We start from the raw sequence: 20,699 nt of genomic DNA on the forward strand, positions 1-20,699 counted from the left end.
TGTTGCGAGGCGGTGAGAGGCGGGTCCTTCCCCCCGCCCCCCCTCAGTATAAGAGCGCCGCCGCAGTCGGGCCGAGAGCCGCCACCGCCTCCTCACGGTCCGTTCGCGGAGCCACTGCTGCCTCACGGTGAGGCCCGAGCGGGGCGGGGAGGCGCGGGGCCAGTAATAGGAACTGTGTGGAGGTGGCGGGCCCGGTCTCCCCGCCGGGAGGGCCGGGAGGCCGTGGGGTGATTGCGGGGGCTGGGGCGGGCGGAAAGATGGGCGCTTCTGGGCCGTGCAGGGATGGACCTGCAGGGGTTCGTTCGGGCCGAGCCTTCCCGAGCTGTGCGGGAATGAAACTCCCGCGGGGGCGGTGTGGGGAGCGTTGCCCGCGGGGATGGCGAGTGAAGCTTTCGAGCAGACCGAGCCTCCCCCCCGCGGCTCCCTAGCAGCTGTACCTCCCCCTCCCGCCTCCCTCTGCCCCCCCGCGTCTCGGAGAGGCCGCGCCTCAGGTGTGAATTCGTTACCTGGCTCCTGGTTACCGGCGCTGACGCGGGAGGTGAGGGGGAAGCAGCGGGCATCCATCCGGCATGGCGCTGGGAGGCGCAGCTGTAGGTGGCTGAGCTCGGCGTTTCAGGCTTAGACATGTAAATTACCGCTGTAATTCGGGTTTGGCTTCAGCCTGGCTCCCAGCCTGTTGTGCTGTTGTCGAATAAAGCTTTTAGGACTGGTTTGCTTAGTCACCCTGTGGTGCTGCTGCCCAGAGACTGTCACCTGCCAGAGCTGTACTGCAGCTTGCTAAAAATCAATTTCCCCCCCCTATTTTCTAGGAAACTGTGTTCTGTGGTGTTCTGATGGGCTGTTAATTATAAGGTAGTAGTTTAACTTCATTCTACCTGTTTCAGACTCTCAGCAATGACTAAAGCTCATGTTAAAAGTGGGTTTGGGTGATGGGAGGGAAATATCCTTGCAGGGTCTCCCCTGGCTAAGGCAGCAACCCTGCCTGGCCGGCTCTGCTGTGCAGCATTATGTAAGCCCAGGCACAGGGAGGCTGGCGATGGAGCTGGGTTTGTTCTGGAGTACTCCGTCACTGCAAGAACAGATGCATTAAATTTAAAATGTGTGCCTACAGCACTTTCCCCAGAGCATCATTCAAACTGCTAACCCAGAACTGTGATTTAATCAAGATTTTGGTTTTGTGTGTATATAGATATATATAGATATATATATCTATATACACACACACATATATACACATATATATATATATACATATACACACACATACATATATATCTATACACACACACACTTGCACCTTTGGAATAATCATGTTCCTCCAGAACACCCATCTTAATTAGAAGTAGCACTGTTATATATGGTTACGTTGCTGTGTAAACATTAACTGGCTGCTCACTGCCAAATGGAAATTAAAGCAATGAGGACTTGGGGCTGATGTGAGCTGCTTAATAACACGTGTTGGCCGAGCCTTCCTTGGCCTAGGTTTGCACAGGGCTGTCAGGCTCAGTCACACTATACTGATGAGCTTTCAGAGAGAGGTAATTCAAGTTTGCTGCAAGTGGTCCAGTTAGTTAACTGTTGATAGCTCAGCTACTACTGTGAGGAACTAGTGTGTGAAGCTTGTAAGTTTGGTGGGGGAGGAACATTCGAAATTTAATTGAAATTGAAATTCTTTGTTCCCAGAGCTGTTTACAGTAGTTGCAGGCTGTGCAAACATATGCTTTAGTGATCTTGAAGCAGGTAACTTGAGGACCAAAAAAAAAAAGGGAACTGTTGCAATGGTTTGCTGCTAACAAATATTTTGAGTGGTAAAGGAACTTAGAACACATCCTACTAGCTGTTTGAGAGCAAATTTAAAAAAATTTATTTGGCCAGACAGTTGTGTTTATAATGTCTTTTGCTTGGCTCAGGTGTAGTGATACACCACACAGTCTGCATGTGTAGTTTCAGACAGAAGTTGTAATCTCTTGGCTACTGTGTCATGTGCTTTACTTCTGGTTTTGGGTTGTTACCTATCTGAAATTATGCTTTTTTGTAAAATTTGATTGTGTTTCTGCTAATGATACCTTTAAAGGCTGCTGCCTCTTTATTGTAAGTCTTACTAAAGTTTGTTTGAGGAATTTTGTTAAAATGCATGGTCATCTCAAATGCTAATGAAGTACTGATCTTGCTTCCTGCTTTGAAGGCCTTCCTTGTAGGAGTTTATTGCTTTTTAATCTCTTCAGAAAACCAAACACTTTTCTGGAAGAAAGCCTTTTATCCCGAGTAACCTGGTCTGTTTAACTCTGTTTGGAGCAAGCGAGGCTGGACTGGAACCTGTCTAGGGGAATTCCTTCCAACCTCAATGTTATGATTCTGTTCCAAAGGCTATCATTTGAAAACTGCTTTTGAGATCTGACATCGTTTGAGCAGTTGAAGTGAAGAGCAGTTGTTTGGATTTGAAGGCAAGTGGTGTTTTGGAAGCGTTGAAAATTTTTTTCAAGAGAAGGGTAGCTCTAGTGTTGTACTGGAAAAGAAAAGCACTGTTGCCTAATCTGAGTATTTTATGCTTTCAAATTAAGGAAAAGGCTCATAAATTAGTGTTTGACTTTAATCAATCCTTGTTTTTAAGCATGAGGATTAATGAATTTAGGGTTGTTGAGTCCAGAAGAGAATAATCTTAGTGTACCTTCAATGGCATTGGGCTATCTGCTGTTGGGAAGAAAACAACTTCAGCAGTAAAGGTGATGCATATCTTTGAACCAGCTAAACTTGTAACATCTGCTGAATATTGTGTGGAAATAACTGTCTTTCTCTTGTAGATGCCTTCAATTAAACTGCAGAGCTCGGATGGAGAAATCTTCGAAGTTGATGTGGAAATTGCAAAACAGTCTGTGACTATAAAGACTATGCTGGAAGGTAAGAATGTGAGACCCTGAGGAAGTCTCTTGGACAGGAATTGAGACAAGCTGGTACTGTGCTGAAAAAGACTCCCAGGTCTATGGAGCAGCTTGCTATCTCCTGCTGTTGTGGCTGAAACTGTTTAGGGTGCACATGCTCTTGTAAAAACCTTGGTTAAGAGCACTTGTCAGGAGGTTAGTAAAATACAAGCAGCCCACTGCCTTGCCTACAGTCTACTTCAGTTTTGTGAGAGTTAAGCAAATAGAATATTAGTAATATTTAAAACTTCATTTAATCACACAGACCAGTCTTAGAATGTAAATATCACTTGTATGGAGTGGGAGATAATAAATCAATGCAATAAAGAGCTGAAGTTAAACCTGTATTGTGAGCTTGTGAATGCTGTTCAATTATTTGGGATAAATACTTAGGTCTGATTGCCTGCTGACATAAATTTGAAACAAAAGAACTCATGGCGGGGGAGGGGAAATTTGCCAGATGGCTGGGATACAGAGCAAACTGTCTAATCCCTCTAGTGCAAATCCTCATTGTTTACTGGTATTTTTTTCTAGTTTTTGGATGTATTCATGAATTAACTTGGAAGCAATTATTTCTGAACGTGTAGTTAATATATTTCTCTTGCATATAAATCTTTGTTTTGTTGTGACACCTTATAAGAACAGTAAAAATAAGGTTGAATTATGTCAGGCATTGAACACTTCTGTTCTGTTAATAAGTTGCTGTCGAACATGGTTGGCAACACAAGCAGGAAATTGAATGCATTAGGGTGCACAGTTCTCAGTTTTGTCCTGCAGGAGCTGTGTCACTGTTTAGTGACACTCAGCTGGAGATAGAGGGAAGTTATTCAGGTGAAGTGTTGTAAGTTTGGTTCTCTCCCAGATTAGAAAGACACCAGCTTATGGTACCAGTCTCTTAGTACAGGTGAAGTGCGTTTTCAGTGCAGGTGGCTGAGCATCAGTTAATGTTTTGTGTGATGGGTGCTGCAGCTGAGAGGGGAGGAGCTGGAAGTTTGGGTTTTACTGAGCACCACAGGACCACCAATGAAATATCAATTTTCTGCTAACAGGTAAAATTGCTGCTTCAGAGGTGATGGTGACAAGTCAGGCAGAGTTGACTAAACTTCAGATATTGCTTGAAATATTTCAGCATCTTTTAATGACAGTGTTTCGGTTCTGAATCTGTGGAGTCATTTCAAACAAAAAAGTAGTGTTAACTAGGATCCCACTGATAACAATAGTAGCAGATTTGTCTAAATATAGAAGTACAGGATATTTATCACATACAAATTTGAGGAGTGATGATGGTCATATGTTATTAGAAATTAGGTTCCTTGGTGAGAATTGGCTCATCTGTGCATATAATGAGTGAAGGTCTGCATCATTACTCAATTACATAACTAATTACAAGATGTCTTTGACATTTGGGGTGTCATCCAACTGTTAGCATTTGGGTAAGAAAAAAAGCACATTCTCTAACCAAAGATGGCTAATGTGGTATTTGTTTTGTGTATCAAGTTAAAACTATAGTTATGTTTTTCTCCTAATTTTTACACTGATTTCCTTGATCATATCAACGGGACAAATCCAAATCTCTCTGGAGCGTGCTGACAAGCTTTTAAACTTCCAAGGTGTTGGAAGCATGCTTTATAAGTGCTTTTTTTGATGGAAGGATTTGTGCTGCTGTCTTACCTTGTGAACTTCTTCAGCTGGTGCAGGGTTGGTACAAATGATTCAGAGCTTGAGAGCAGCACTTGTGTGGCTACAGTATTTCCTGCTCATGCATAGGACAAGACATGGTGTCTATTTATCACAGTAGATTTGAATTCTTATTTAATCATATATTGAATGTGAACCCTCAGTGAGAACTTTTGGGTTGAAACTGTGTGAGTGGTAAAAATACACAAAGGTTTGTCAGATAGTTCAGCAGCTGAATTCAGATTCAGAATACTACTGCTTAGTTGATGGTTTGTAGATGCTCTCATTTGATGGGGGAGCCTTATCAACCACTTAACCTCAGCTTGGTACAGCCTAGGATGTATAATGCAGCCATAGCTCCACAAAGCCTTACAAAAGCTCCTGACTTCACAGTTTAGAGGTCCTTTGTTACCAGTTATTCAGCCTCAGTGTTGTCAAAATAGTGAAGAACTGATGAAGCATTCCAATTCAGTTAATGGTTTTGTCTGCCAATTGCTTAGTCACCTTTCCATTTTTAGATTTGGGAATGGATGATGAAGGTGATGATGACCCAGTCCCTCTTCCAAATGTTAATGCAGCCATCTTAAAAAAGGTAAGTTGATGAAAGAGGTTGTGCTGCATGGCAGTAAAGAAATATGAAATTCTTCTTGGGGTTGGGAATTATGAACTATTAGTTGAAAAATATTTTTCATGTGCTGCAAATTTAACCAAATCAAGGTGCATGACCACAGGTATGTGGGCTGAGGCTGGCAGGTGGGTAATGGCAGAATACATATGAGTTGACCTGGCACAGCAGCTGGAGGCCAGACAGGCTTCCTAAGGAAGTGTTGCTGGGCATCTGTGCACACTGGCATTTCATGGTGTTAAAGCATTGATTTTAATTGGATTATGTGAACTGAGGTGGCTGTTCATGAGATGCAAATGTTTGGAGAAAAGATTAAGGGACAGGCAGTGATGAGAGTGACTGGCAGTGGCAGTTGCTGTGTCTGGGTGGCAGTGACAGTGCTTGAAACCCTGTGTGCACTTGGTGGTATTAAATTCTTTAATAGACCATGGTCATTGGGTCAAGGGAGAAGAGTGTAGTCATGTGGTGTCCAAGATTCTTTATGCTTTCAAATACAGCAGTGCCAAAGTAAGCACCGAACTGTTATGCCTGTTTTGGGGTAAATATAGGGTTAAGAACTGTTTCCTAGTGAACAGACACATAAGTAACTTAAACTTGTGAAGTCTCTTGGGTTAGTGAAATGGAACAGGATTTTGCTTGCAGTAGGTCCCTGCTCCTTTTATTTGTCTGGGTCATGAGATTGCATGTTCCCAAATAAAAAAACAAAACAAACCCCAAACCAACACTAATGGCAAACTTGCTGGCTGAACTTTGTACTGGGGTGAACGTGACCTGCTGGTAGCTATTACCACTCTGCACTCTTCCCTGTGTAGTGGTCTGCTTAATACAAAGTATGTTTCTGCAAACAGATTAAATACAGCAAAATGAGGTTTAAGTTTTCTTTGTACAGCCCATGTATCTTAGCACAGACTAATAACTATATAGCACCAGCAGCTGGCTTTTAAGATTAAGGAATTAACATGCTCCTAACTCAGTTGGGATTTCTGAAAGCTGTTGTATTCTGGAATTGGAGATCAGTTGTTCTAAAATGAAAATATTGGGGATTTGAGCATGTTCATACAGGAATTTAGTATTAGTCTAGAGAAAAAAGTTCATTTCTTCCAAAATGAAGTTAAGTTACAATTGGGGTTTGATGGGAGAATCACTTGGATAACACTTATACTATTAAAACCATAATTAGGTGATTCAGTGGTGCACCCATCATAAGGATGATCCACCTCCTCCTGAGGATGATGAGAACAAAGAAAAGAGAACAGATGACATCCCTGTGTGGGATCAAGAGTTTCTGAAAGTAGACCAAGGAACACTTTTTGAACTTATCCTGGTGAGTGTCCTCAGGAAAGCTGTGCCTGTGAAGCTCTGCTATGCACTTGAGAAATAAAGCCTTTATACTTCTTGAGTTACTACTTCATTGGAAGGGGGGATGTGGGGAGGGCAGGTAGTTCTGGTAAGTACTGGCTGAAATTGCTGAGGATGTTGGAATGCTTGTTAGTTTAATTCTGACATTAATCTATACTCACTCATCAATCAGTATACTTAAAAAAAGTATACTGATTGATGAGTGAGTATAGATTAATGCCAGAATTAAGTAGCACTGTCTTTTTTGTGGTTCTCAAGTCCAAGTTGAGAGCTTATTATTAGTTACAGAGTTCTGGAACTCTGCATAAAAATTAAAATCTAACTTTGTAAATTTTTACCTGTGAGCCAACATTACCTGCCTTGGCTAGTTAACAGTACTGCCACACTGAAAGTCTTGGATGTTTGCAGACTTCTGAAAGCTATTTGTAAAAGGCAGAGCAGGAGGAGTGTTTTTCATGGTACAAAACCTTGTTTGCCAAGCAAGTTTTAGGTACTGTCCCTTGAGGGTTCTAGCTAGAAGCTTCTCAAAGTGGAGATGATCTGTTTGCATACATATTCTAAAATTTCAGAGTAAACTTAACTCTGATAGTGCATCTACAGAGGCAGAATATTGATATGGAAGCTTTAAATCTGAAAACTCTTTTACAGGCTGCAAATTACTTGGACATCAAAGGTTTGCTGGATGTCACATGCAAGACAGTGGCAAACATGATCAAGGGGAAAACTCCAGAAGAAATTCGCAAGACATTCAATATTAAGAATGACTTCACTGAAGAGGAAGAAGCACAGGTACTTGGTCTAAGTTTAATTATAATTTAGCTGGCTGTTTGTGCTGTGGTGCTTCATAAATCAATTTGTTCTACTGTGTGGTGCTTTGTAACTCAATTTGTGATGCAACAGACTTGTTACCAAGAAACATTACCAAGCATCAGCTCCTCATAATTGGGGTGCTACTAGCAGAAGACTTTTTGGTGTCTACCACACTTGCATCCCATTACCTGAAAAGGTCAAAACAAAGTGTATTGATTTTTCTAGCTCCAACATGTCTGGTAAGAAAGCACGTAGGACTGTGTGACAGTTTGATGGTTTGGGTTTGTAGTAGGAATGCTGAAGATGTATTGCTGCATATGGCTGGAAAGGTAAGTTCAGGTTCTCTAAGTAAAAACTCATTGATCTTAAAACTTGACTAACTAACCAACTACAAAAATGGCTTTGGAGTTGGGAAAAAGCAGAACAAGATGCCTGGTTTCAATACAAGGGAATGAGTTCTGGACTTGGGTATTTTTCGATGCTGTGTCCTGAAACAAACAGCTTAGACTTAAGATATTCCATTTATTTCTCCTTTACTTGGTTGGAGAATTTCAGATATGATCAAACCTAGGTATGAAAAACCTGTCTTACGTTGAAAAACAGGCCAGTTTAGAAGACAGACTTTATAATTGCAAAATCTGTGTGAAAAATTAAAGCTGCTCCAAGTTTGTCTCCCTGCAGTGAATAATCCTGGATGCCTATCGATCTTTACAGTTTAGAATTTCACTGCAACATACTAACAGTTAAAATGCTCTTCCAGGTACGTAAAGAGAACCAGTGGTGCGAAGAGAAATGAAGTATTGTGCCTGACACTCGAACACTGTAAGGATTGTTCCAAATACTAGTTGCACTGCCCTGTTCATAATTGTTAATATTAGACAAATGCAGCAGCAAATGAAGTTGTGTTAGCAGGATGTTGTTCCCTTTGCATGTGTAGTGTTTTTTTTGAGTACAGATCTAAATCTGAGTTTTTACTAGTGTAATTGGATGTCTTTTTACTTTGCAATGAATAAAACTGAACTAAGTGTGGATTCTGTATGGGAAGTAGCACTTAAGGATTCTGTATGGGAAGTAGCACTCATTTGCATTACTTTTAAACTGTTGAAGTCCAGTTATAGTGCTAAGGATTGACTCTGTTGTAAATAAAAACATCTATGACTTCTTCATCAAGATGGGCAAAACACAGGGTATTGATAACTTCAGAAAGAAAAACAAACCAGAATGTGTCTTGGGGAACTAAATAATGTAAAAAAGTTACTGGATTTCTTACAAAAACATTGTGGAAAAAAGTTAGTGTTACTTAAAGCTATATAATTTTCAAGATGGTTCTTGTCCTGCATTTAAAAAACAATTAAATATTTGACCACTTTCTTGTTCTTTTAGTCTTGCCTTATAGACTAGTGAAAATGTGATTTAGAACTAAACAAGCTCCTGACATTTAAATTTGAATACTTCAGCCATGTCTTGAAGACCTGCCTCTAGGTGATAGCAAATAAAGTGTGTTGCTTTATGCACAGGATGGGTGTGTTTTTATACATGTTACTGTTTAAAGTGGAATCCAGATTTGACCAAAAATGACTGACATTACCAAAGTAAATATTATTGATCTGTGCATGCCATTAGTGGCTGGTTTTTAGGCAGTTTTAAAGACCCTTGTGATGTAGCTCTTGGAAACATGGTTTCATGTGTCCACAGGAAATCTTAAGCCTCTGTGATACTTCAGCTTTTAGGGACTTAATTATTGCATACAAAGCTAATGCAATATCAATCTTAACTTCTTTGGACAAAGCCACTTGCAACTAGTTAGACAGTAACTGGTTTTCTCATTTTTATTTTTTTTTTTTTTTACAGTTCCCTTATAGGGAGTAGGGGATGGTTGTGTGGTAGATCTTTGAGGTGTGCTCTTAGCTTGTATTGCATTCCATTCTCTGTATAAACCTTAGAGTAGAATGAACCTTAATAAACATACTTATCTCACTTGAAATATTGGTGTTTCACTTCTGAATTAATAAAGGGCTTTTAAACTTTTGTTTGCAAATGGTTCTAGTTATTTGGAACTAGATAATTTTACTGTCACTAATTACTGAGTGTAGAAATAATAGCACTGAGGCAGTGGTTTATTGAAATAAAACAGATGTAGAGTTTTTTTTTTTAAAGACTAATACAGGGTACGAGTCAGACACAGTGGGCAACTTTGAGATGATGTTGGGTGATGGTTAAATTTAGAGAGAGATTTTTTTGATGGCTTACCAAGATTTACCTAAATTTTGGATGTAGCCATTATGAAAGCATTCAGAATTTCCTCTAAAGCAGCCTTTCAACCCATGCTTTGGATACTGCTCCTCATATCTGGTTGCTCAGGAGGTTGCAGGGCCTGCCTTTGTGCTGCTGTGCATTATACTGGGAGTATCAGACATTGTCAGTGGGCATAAAGTACTTCACTGCTATGCTTGGGCATGCTGAAGCCTTTCTAGCAGCCTGTATTGAAAACAATGCACATCAGTTCAAAAGTGCTACTAGAGGAAAACGTGATGTCATTTCTGTGGCTATGTTTGTAGTTAATATTCAACTTAGGCTGGATTCTTACAAGAAATAAATCCATCTCTGTGCAGTGTTCCACAGTATACTTGTTTCCCCCTCGAGTGCTGTGGCTAATGCAGAAGCCTGGTGTAATTGTGTTTGGTGGCAGCAGCCCGTGTAAATTCCTTTGGGTGCTTGTCATGAGCCCAGTGTCAATGTCTGTCAGCAGATACTGCCTTGCATGATGCCTTGTGCTGCTTTAGCGTGGGGGAGAAATGAAGACAGTTTATCTTCCTCATTGCACTGCTCCAACTGTGCTGTGCCTGCATAACCACACCTGAGATAATAGTGAGAGCAGCTGGCCCAAAACCTGAGCTGTGCTGGTCAAATATGCAGTGCTGGAGCCTCTGCTGAAGCTCCAGGTTGTGACACTTTAGCTGTTGGCACCTGTGGAGGTGTAGGGGAGGTCTGGTCTCTGTGCTCAAGGTGTTGTGTAGCTTTGGCAGATTTGTAATACTCTCACTAGTTTTGGTAGTTACGATTGCATACAACTTACTTTCTCTAATTGAAATTTCCCTGTAGTACTGACTCAGACTTCAGCCAGATGCAAATTCTGTAGCTGCCTGGCAGGGATGTCAGCAGGAAAAGACTTTTTTTTTTTTTTTAATCTCTCAAGTTATCTTACCCATTGCAGTAATACTGGTGCTCAGCTGTAGAGAAGGACACTGGGGAGATACTGAGAGTTTGGGCTGTCATGTGGCTGCTGTGTGTGTTCCATGCTTCAGCTGAACCTGCTCCTTGCTGCTGTAACAGGCACTGGCTGTGTACTCTGAAATTCCAGAAAGCAGGAGAGACTGATTTCCCACTGTTAAACTTTCTGTTGCTGTTTAACTTGTATGGTGCTACCCTAACTTTTTTTTTTCCCCAAGTTCAGTGCATGATCAGGCTTCTCTTGGATAAAGGGATTAGGTGTGGGGGGCAGAGGGGAGAGAAGGCTAGGTGTTAGTAGGAATTGTACAAAAACTATTTTTTGTATACCTTGGCTTACTATCTCAGTCTTACCCATTGAAGGTTAATGGCGGTTATTCTAAAAACTATTCAAACATACAAATGCTGAAGGGAAAAAACAAAAGCAAGCAAGAATCCTCTTGAATGCTGAGAAATAGTTACTTGAGAGTTTGATAGCATTATAATGTCCAGTGGCCTCTTTGAACAGCCAGTCTGGCAATTACTTTATTTATAAAGCTATAAACATACTTTGAACATAGAAGCCAAAAAATACAAACTCAGTGAAGTAAAAAAATTACAACAAATGATGGATAGTCATTGGACAAATGAAGGTACAGCTGCAAAACATTTATCCCTGCTACATACATACATTGGTTTTACTTGTTTTAATGAAGTGGTACTTCCATGATTTCTACATTCATACTGATTCCAGGAATTCAAATATGTACTTCAGGAAGAGTTAAAACTGCTGTAAAATAACTAGGAAAAAAAAAATCTTGTTGAGATAAAAACTTCAGGGCAAAGTCTTCCTTCTGTTAAAAAAGAATATTAACACAAAATAGCAACACTTGATATGGCAGGTCTAAAGACACTTTTTTTGGTATTAATACCTTTGTTTTGGCATTAGTTATCAGCTGTGGGGCCATGGAACAGAAGTCAGTCGTGCTGTTTTGTCTTGGAAAGGGGCAGCCTAAAGATATCTTTTCTGTGTTTTGGAATAAAAATAATGGAATTTTCTCAGTTACCCCAGTATAAACTGAGTATAGTATATGACAAGTGGATATTCTGAATTTATTCTGCAGTAGCTGGAAGCACAGGGTAAAGTCTGGCCATAAACCTGTATGTATAGAGCAGAGCACAGGCAGAACAACACTGTGGGTGTGACTGCTCCAGCTCTGGGGCTCTGAAAATGCTTCTGTGGCATGAGGGCCTGGAGAAGGGCCCCTGGAAAGGAGGTGTTAGGTGTCACTAAGGAGCTTTTGCAGGAATCAGTTGGAATAACAATAGTGGGAGGAGGCTGTAGTGCAGATGAGCCTTTTGCTGGTCGAGGCAGGAACTCACAACACCATGGAGGGGCCAGAGGAGCCTTGAAATAAGTGGGTGAAAGTCCTGGGGCATGAAATGAATGAGGGCTGGTCTGGATGCCTCGGCCAGTTTAATACTGATCAGGACTTTCCCTGAAATTTTCTCTGATGTTATTTAGACACATCTGCTTTTTATTTTCTACCTGCCTTTGCTTTGCTGCCAAGTTACATCTTTCATCCAGCCACACAGTGCCAGTTGGGTGCTGTTACACCAGCCTTGCAGCCAGCATGGGATACACCAGGCTGTGGTGGTTGGTCTGTCATCTGCGGTGTTTCCAGTAGGTGACACTTTTACAGCAGAGAGTCTCAGAGTGACAAATGAAGAGCTGAGACACAGCCATTTTTTAAAGCTGCGTTTTTGTTTGTTTGTTTGAAAATCAAATGATTAAAGAGACCATGTCAGGTCTGGCAAGTCTACTGAGTTCCTCTGTTCAACACTGGAAAATGCTGTTGGCTAAGCTTGCTAAAATAATTTAAAATTAGCAGATTGCATATTGATCTAGTGCTATGTAATTAACCCTCTGAGAGCAGTCAGTACACCAGTGTACAGTTGGCGTTGGATCAGGTAATGCTACTTCTCCAAGGGTTAAAGTGATTCAAACTTCAACATGGCTTTTTGCAAACTTGTCAGGTTTATGCACATAGCTTTCTGTCAGTGCTTCTGAGGCTACATTTACACAGGAGAGGAATAAAGAAATAGGTTGAGATCTTCTAAGCTAAAACCAGAAATAAAAAATCTACACTACTGTAAGCAAAACTATCTAAATAAAGGGACTAAACCCAAAGCTGCTCTACAGACTAGTTAGGTTTGGCTTTTTTTTTTTTTAATTTTAAATCTTTGAGGCATAAACTTTGTTAAAAAGTTACGTTTAATCCAATGTAAAAAATTATGGTTTGTGTTTTTGCATTAAGAAAAAAATATAAAAATAGTTTGTACATTATAAAGTTCATCTTAAATTTCTTGCAGTTCTACAATAATATTACTATGTACTTTGTATTCAGTACCCATCTATCAAGTAGGAAAAAAATAGTGGCCCCTCTACCTCTGTGTGGTGTCATTTTTCTCTTCAGCAGTCTGGAATATATTTCTTTCGAACAGGAAAAGTCTGCACTGGACTAGATTGTGGTCTCTCAGAAGACTGTAAACCTGAAGTAAATCCAGAACTTGGAATTATTTGGGATTTACATCAGTTCATGGAGATCATAATCCATCCAGTGTTTTTTATCAAACTCAGAATATAAATACAATACCAGAGATTGGTAAACATTTTAAAGCTGAAGAGAATACATTAACATTTGGCATCATCATTGGAATGGAGGGAGAATCTTTTAGAAAAAGCTAGAATAAGTTTTTTTTAAAAGTTCTACACTGAATCATGAAAAAGAGGGTTCTTATCTCGCCAGGGCCCAGATCAGGGTAGTAAGTGCTGCTCTGCTGCCACACTGCCCCGTGATGGGAGAGCTCACACCTCTCCCCATCCGCTCAGACAAAGGATCCACTGGGCCAGCATGGTCCTCAGCCCTGGGCTGGTGTGATCCTGGGCTGCTGGCTCCCCACTTGCCCTTCCCTGCTCCCTGCTCTGGAGGTGCGGAGCTCCATTGCAGCCTACAAAACCAACAGACTGATTTCTGAGGCTTTGGCCAGTTAGTCTGGTGGCATTTCTGACCATCCCCATCTGCAGAGGACAATTCCTAACAGCAGGGCAGACCCTGCACCTGACCAATGCCCTGAGCAACCACCAGCCCTTCCAGCAGCCTTCCAGTCCGTGCTCCTTTGCTCAGCTGGTGCTCCCTTTTCTTCTGCCTTGTACAACCGGGGAATGGGATATGTCTGCACAGAGAGCCGTTACCTTCAAACATCATCCTCCTGTTCTCAAACAAGTTCAAAAAACCTCATTGGTTTAAATATTTAATTTCACTTTTACCTGGTCAGATCAGAATGCTGGCATCACTATGTTTCCTTTTCAGACATACGGGCTTTTAAAAAATACTCCTATTCCAGCTTTTCCAGCTCCATGGTGTAATGGATATGAGAGATCTGTGAGTGACTACACTTTGAAGTAGCTTGGATGGCAGGGAGTGGAAGCCAAGGTTAGACTGATAGCACCTACCACCTACAGCAGCAAGCTGGGAACGTGGCTCTGCTCTCTGCCACCCTTGGAGATAATGCAGTAAAAAAGAAAACAAAACAAAACAAACCCCCAAACAAACAGTAACAACAGGAAAAAAAAAAAAGCAAAAAAGAAAAGCATCACAGGGCAGGGACAAAAGGCTTGTTTACTCATCAGCACTTTAAATTTTGGCAAGTACTTATTCTTTTACCTTTTTTTTTTTTAAATTGCTTTACTATCTTTATCACCCCTCCCCTCCAAAAAACCCAAACCAAGTGAGTTTTCCATCATCCTTAAGTCATCCTGTCGCCAAACTGTGCATATTTTACAGTGAAGTGGGGATTTGGCTGGGCCTCTGGTCCTCGTCCAGGGGCAGCGGAACCAGGTGGGCGAGCGGAGCGGTGTGGCCAGCGGTGGCGAGGGACTATGTCCCCGAGGAGGCGCGGCTGTAAGCGGGGGGCGCGGCTGGAGCCGGGGAGCGCCGGGCGCCGGGTCTGGAGGGGCCGGAGGCGGGCGGGAGGTGTGCGGACATGGGGCAGGGGTCGGGCTGGTCGCGGTGTGCGGGGTCGGCGGTGGCTGCGAGCTGCTCTGACGGGAAGGCAGAGGGGATGCATCGGAGTGCGTCCGGTGGGGATGGAGGGGAGTCTATAGCACTTCCATCGGAAGAAACTGGGCTGGCACAGCGTCCTTCTCCTTGTAGGTACCGAATGCACTTCTTTTTCCTCCTGGAACAGCGGAGAGAGGCCTCTGTAAGTAACGGGAGAGCCCCCCGGGCACCCCCGCAGATCCGCCGTCCCGTTCTCGCCGCAGGGCCGGGATGGCGCTGCAGCGCTGCGGGGACACCGCCAGGCGGCACCGGCGCGCCGGGAGCGGCGTCCGCGGGAAGGGGCTCGGCCGCAACGGGAGAGGAGCAGTAGAAGGGCATCAAACAGGAGTAAAAACAAAAATGCAGGAATAGAAATGAAAACAGAAAAAAAGGAAAAAAAAAAAAAAAACACAACCCCAAAATAATAATAATTATCAAAGCCATGAGATGAAAATAATAATACAAAGTGAGACAATAAAAATTTAAAATAACAATATAAATAATAATAAACACCCCAAACAATTTAAAAGAAAAATCAAAATAATAATAAAAACCCAACCGGTGAGGTCATTCCTCACCAGCCACCACCCCAACTGCTCGAATTCTGCGTGGATGCCTGGATCTCACATGTTCAGGATTAAAGCATTCCCCACCATGGGTCCCCTCCCCACCTGCCACAGAGCCCATGCAGGGCCCAGGGACAGTCATGTGCACTGGTGTCACAGGGCACGTCAGCACCACTGTGCTTAGCAGCAGCACCAGGTTGTGCTCTGCTAGGACACTGCCCTTCACACCAGTCTTGGCTTTTCTCATCCCAAAATCTGAAGGTTCCAAGAGCCATTTCCCAGCACTTTCCTAGCCCTGTGCACAGTATAATCTACCTGGAACCATGGACTGGTTTGGGTTGGAAGGGTCCTTAAAGCTTATCCCATTTCAATGTCCCTGTCACATGCAGGGACATCTCCCACTAGACAGAGGTTGCTCCAAGTATCATCCAACCTGGCCTTAGCTCTCAGCTCTTCTTTTCTACTCTATCTCTGCATCTCAGTGTACTTCCCATTCATCCTCACCTCCAAGGACAACTTAATGGTACAGCTGAGCAGAAATGTGCTCAGCAACCATTCAGGAAAAGGGAAGGAAATGCCCTGGGACTGGCTGAAGGGAGATGGTCTGAGGGTGTCTGAGGTCCTGACTTAAAAGTTGGAATAGTCCTGAGGTCTTCAGAGGACTTCTTACTCCTTGGAGGGCAGATCACCTTTAACTTGCTCACTGAGCTAAGGGAAAATGAGCCTTGACAGAGCTGCCAATTACACTTCAGCCCACAGGGTTCCTGGAGAGGAAATGTTTGCTGTGGCCTCTCCCTTGGGAAGTGGAGTATAGGTACAAAATGCAAGGTGGGCAGTCACTAGGGAGAAAGATTTGCCAGAAGGGTATATGAATAGTCCTGCAGTGGTGACAGACTCATTCTGTGAAATGCTTCTTTTGTGAAATGTGACACAGCTCATCATCTAGGGATGGCTTTACTGACCCAAAGGGGTTTTTACAGGACAGTACCCATTGGGGGCAGCTCCCTCACCCAGTCCTACTCTTCTAGCAAGAAATCTGCTGGGACTGGGAAGGTCCCTAGGGCAGCAGCACCTGCCTTAGGGGGCAAGGACCAGCCTCCCTTCATCCCTCCTGGAAGAAGCATTCAGGTTCCCCACTTGTTTGGATGTTATGATTTGGGGGTATCAAAAATACAAGTCACACATCGTTCTTGCTGTAGCTGGGTTTTGCCATGATTCCTTCACATCCTGTGACAATTCTGTTCAGTATTTATCCTGAGTTCCAGGTATTGTCTTGTACATTCAGATTATTTTAACTACCCCTGGTTGTCCAGAGTCAATCCCTCACACTATCTTGTGTTCACTCTTTGTTGAGCTGCTTTTTCTTCTCTCCACGTGACAGATCCCTCATGCCACCTGCCTTGGGTCCTTGAGCACCTCAGTATAGATCCTCAAACAAAAGAACTCTCAAGACGTCACCTTAATAGTATTGAAGGGACAATTCATCTGCTGGAGCCTTTACAGCTAAAAACAGGTAAAAGAACATCTCTCAGCTGTCTCATTTAAAGAAAATGGATCAAATGGAGAACTCACTAATGCAGGCACACACCTTTCTTTGATCTTCCTAATGAAAAACCAGATAGGGTGAGACTGTGTATTAACTAGTCCAGTATTAAACATGACTTGCACTGGATGTGAACAAGAGCAGTGCTATTACTGCTGTCAGTTCCATCGTTAGCCATGCTGACCCAATTAATGCGATAGGAAACATGACAGTTCAGCTGAACTGAGTATTTAACTCGAGGGTATTTTCCATGGGTAGTAATCCCCCAGAGACAAGCCTGAGGAGGAGCTGTGTTTCCCAGAGACATCTTGGGAGTAGCTGCAGGATAGTTTCAATTACCTGTTTAAGATTACAGGAATGTGCCCATTGATTCATCGGATTTAAAATAACAGGGAGAAAAAAGCACATGTGATACTACAGACTGCTGATAATGGCCCAGTCCATGGGTTATGCTGAGGTGGGTATTACACAGCTAAAGGGGTTTATTCCTCTCTGTTTAAGGGAATTTATCCCTCTCCCTTTGGAAACTACAGCACCTTGGAGTGTTTGTCCAGGGTATGGGGGAGGCGTGTGAAAGCTCTAGAGCAGGAACACCCAGTCTTAACGAGTTAACTTCTCCTGTGGCATAGAAATCCTCCTGGGGAAGTCGTTCTCTCTACAGGTGAGCAGAGTACGTTGGACAGGAGCCCCTGAGTGGCAGCAGCACGTTAGTAAGGGAATTGCAGAGCAGCTCTGGCTGACCAGGGCAAGGTTACACAGGGGACACAAGAAGAACATGCCAAGGTTTGGGCACTCCAGCAGCCTGTGTTAATTGGGAAGCCGTGCGAGAAGAAGCTGAGTTCAGAGCTGGAATGGAGGCAGAGGGAAGGTGGAAGAAGTGTCCATGTAAGAATGGGCACTCAGCCTGGTGGCACAGCTGCAGGAGGCATGGGGCGCTCCAGCAGTCCCCTCTGGACAGTCCAGTATTAATGAGACACCACGGGAGCTCTGTCTGAATTCTTAATTAAAAATCAGTGCTTGATGACACTACTCAGGGAGTAAAAAACAATCAGGGTTTGTCGCTGTTGTGGCACACTGAGGTGCAGGAGGGGAGCTCACATGGGGCTCAGCCACAGGGAGTGGGGCCTGGGGTGCAGCAAGGTCTGGGCCAGATTTGAGTTGACTAAGTTATGTTAGTCACATCAAGCAGTACTTTACTTCCACCTTTTTCCTCAATGTATTGGTGTAAAATTGCAAATTGCAGACCTCTGTCCAAGCTGGAGTCTCTCTGCTCTGGCACCCAGATCCAGAAGCTCTCGGGAGCTTTCTCTGCCTGGCTGCCTTTGCAGCCCATCTGAGCCGAGTAGCACTTGGTTGATGGGAACTTTACTATTGCATGGCCAAATCCATCTCTGAGAGCCCGAGGAGCACAGCACTGCTCTGTTTTGCTGCTTGAGGCTGTCCCACCCCACCCATGGTGGATACTGCAAAATTTAAGGCTCAGGAAGAGCTGGATCTTGAAATACATAGTTAGCCCAGTATAAACAGAAGAAAGAAACCCATTAAATCCTCACTGCTGGCCCTAGGGTGCCACTAATGTGATTGGAAAGCACTAATGGAGGGAAAAAAAAACCCCTCATGTCAGGGTCACAGAGGTCTCCATCCTGGAAATAAGCTTCTAAGACCAGGGAAATCTATCAGCTGAGGAATATGTACAGCACTAAACCAACACTGCCCCAGAAGGGATAAAAATCCCAGAGTACAGCCTGTCCTTTGCAGCTCAGAAAAGTCCTGAGGATGCCCAGATCACACCCCATCCCTGCCTGGATGGAGCAGCCCTCGCTGGTGCCGGGATGGCTGCAGAACAACACCTTGAGCTGAACCCACTGTCCCAGGAACACCCAGCAGTGATGAGATGCCAATACACACCTGCACGGGCCGCACCAGTCCATTTGTTGGTTGAGGCCAAAGCGAGCTCTGCATTTCTTAGGAGAGGCAGGATCTGAACACAGAAGCACAGAAGCACGCGGCGGAGAATGGGCAAGGCAGAGGCACAAAGAGGAGGAGGAGCACGAGGAAGAAAAGAGGCAACATCATTTTAGCCACTTGAACACACGACTAACAGACTACAATCCCATTATTTTCTGCTACAGAATGGCGCTGGCACCACCTGGAAAAAAGTGATTGGTAGGCAAGTATCAGTGATCACTGCTGGCAGCTGGAGGTGGTTTGGGAAACAGCTTTGAGAAAGGTGGACAATTGAAGGGAAATTCACAGCTCTTCAAATTTCTTAAGTCTAGAAAAGCTGCCAAATCCCGGAGGTGACTCCTGTATCTGCATCCTTACCTGCTCCCTGCCTTTCCAGCAGCACTATGCAGGCTGCCAGCAAGCTCGGACTATGCACGGAGGAAAGAGGAGGAAATGTTGCAGAAGCAGGCTGAAAGCAGAGTTAGCACCAAGGAGACCTAGGCCCAGGTATTCCACTCTGCCCCCATCATACCCCTTCCAGTTTTAATGGAAAAGCTGTTCTCCATGGCCTTTCCTAAACCATTGCTGTTTTACTGTATAATTACAGGACTCATTAGGGTGAAGTCCAGTTTGATTTCAGGCACATCATGTTTTTCTCTGGTGTTGTAAATGAGATTGGAACAGCACAATTCTGTTCTGGATTCAGCCTCTCTCTTTGAACCACCATCAATGTCTTGTTGCGTACAACCAGTAGTTAGTTCTCAGTCTGTAACAGGCGAAATTATCATTTTTGCATCACACAGACAAGACATATATATGGATATATAAAAATATACAATGCACTCTACATAAATGCCTAAAAGCTTGTATTTCTCTTATCAGACTTGGCACTGAATGAGATCAACAGTGTTAATTAAACTGAAGGTATTACTGGGATGCAGCTCTTGATAATGATTCCCTTTTAAATGAATGCTTATTGGTACAGATAATATTTATTCCTGATATGGCTGAAATGCTTCAGAAATCAGCACATGAATAGACTTGGATGATGGGAATGTGCCTGTGACCAGCTGAAATCTGTCAAAATGGCCTTTTCTAATCGGCAGGGTGGAACAGGGAGGTGGCGTTTAGTACGACTGCTTCAACTCCACATTACTTTGAAATGACAACCAAACCTGGAGTAGTCCCATGAGTGATCTTCAGTCCAACCACTACATTTCATACCACACACAATATGGATGTATTTGAGAGGAGTTTTCTTTAGTTAATAACATCTGTAGGTCTGATAGTTTATATGAAGTTATACATTTGCCAAAATCCAATCTTTTCAAGTTTTCACATACTACCCATGTTCTAAATCCAACATGTCTATTAAAAAGTCACAGAAATGTTAATTTACCATAGCTTAAAAAAATAAAGAGTGTGTATTTCTCTAGTTAAGCTCAGGAGAATAAAAGAAAATACAACAACTGCTCTGGATTCTCCCATCTGAGCAGGAAAGCAGGAACAGCTGCCAGGCTGCACGCACTTACCTGAGTTGGAATCTTGCTGCTTTTCCCGTGTTCGTCTCTTCTTTTTCCCCTAGGAAACCAAAGGAAAAGCTGTTACCTGTGCTCCAGAAAACTGAGGATGCTGTGCAGGGCTTTTGGGGCTGGACTAGATCCTGGGGATGGCTGCTGCCTCCCAGGTAAAATCTGGTAAGAGCCATGGTGCTGCTGGCTCAGCCCATTCCAGGAGGAGACAAACTAGGAAAGGCTGCAAAGGGACTATTCAGGTTTATCTGTGAGGGTGTCCCCTTCCTTTCCCTTCTTCCCATTCCAACGCTCCTAAGAAGAAACCCAAGAGGAACTCTCAGAGTGAAACCCAAACGTGTTTTTGCACACTTGCTATGGCTTTTGCACAGCACAAATTCGTTTGGGCTTGTGCCTTTTCTCAGGGATTAAC

General features: G+C 43.3%; 2 protein-coding genes across 9 annotated transcripts in view; one reads left to right on the forward strand and one right to left on the reverse strand.

Moving 5' to 3' along the window:
- Window positions 1-9,417, forward strand: SKP1 (S-phase kinase associated protein 1). 3 transcript variants are annotated; one of them, XM_014253230.2, is made up of 7 exons: window positions 51-127; window positions 2,367-2,444; window positions 2,802-2,898; window positions 5,114-5,187; window positions 6,401-6,544; window positions 7,228-7,368; window positions 8,150-9,417. In XM_014253230.2, exons 3-7 carry the CDS (start codon window positions 2,802-2,804, stop codon window positions 8,183-8,185), a joined length of 492 nt encoding a protein of 163 aa, XP_014108705.1. In that variant the 5' UTR covers window positions 51-127; window positions 2,367-2,444; the 3' UTR covers window positions 8,186-9,417. The 3 variants fall into 3 exon arrangements, with proteins under 3 accessions (XP_005523556.1, XP_014108705.1, XP_014108708.1); XM_005523499.3 differs by lacking the exon at window positions 2,367-2,444 and having other exon boundaries at window positions 1-127; XM_014253233.2 differs by lacking the exons at window positions 51-127; window positions 2,367-2,444 and adding an exon at window positions 829-852.
- Window positions 9,418-11,113: 1,696 nt separating this feature from the next.
- Window positions 11,114-20,699, reverse strand: part of TCF7 (transcription factor 7) — a 73,020-nt gene continuing 63,434 nt past the window's right edge. For 3 of the 6 annotated variants that reach the window (XM_088063687.1, XM_088063688.1, XM_088063686.1), the window contains 3 exons: window positions 20,288-20,336; window positions 18,717-18,789; window positions 11,114-14,838 (listed from right to left, as the gene is read on the reverse strand). In XM_088063687.1, coding sequence (XP_087919813.1) covers window positions 14,538-14,838; window positions 18,717-18,789; window positions 20,288-20,336 — 423 coding nt within the window. In that variant the 3' untranslated portion in view covers window positions 11,114-14,537. Of the gene's footprint in view, window positions 14,839-16,087; window positions 16,769-18,716; window positions 18,790-20,287; window positions 20,337-20,699 lie in introns of those variants that run through there. The other 3 variants (XM_014253199.2, XM_014253197.2, XM_088063689.1) reach the window with 2 other exon arrangements.

The sequence above is a fragment of the Pseudopodoces humilis genome, chromosome 17 (assembly GCF_049639895.1).
Source record: "Pseudopodoces humilis isolate 2021_Gansu_Grassland_sample_001 chromosome 17, ASM4963989v1, whole genome shotgun sequence".
Taxonomy (NCBI): domain Eukaryota; kingdom Metazoa; phylum Chordata; class Aves; order Passeriformes; family Paridae; genus Pseudopodoces; species Pseudopodoces humilis.

Bases quoted from the DNA above. Each gene is read 5' to 3' on its own strand.
- SKP1 (XM_005523499.3), top strand. From the start codon at position 2,802: ATGCCTTCAATTAAACTGCAGAGCTCGGATGGAGAAATCTTCGAAGTT. The intron at 5,188-6,400 runs GTAAGTTGATGA...AACCATAATTAG, and splicing joins ATGCAGCCATCTTAAAAAAG to GTGATTCAGTGGTGCACCCA. The intron at 6,545-7,227 runs GTGAGTGTCCTC...ACTCTTTTACAG, and splicing joins CACTTTTTGAACTTATCCTG to GCTGCAAATTACTTGGACAT.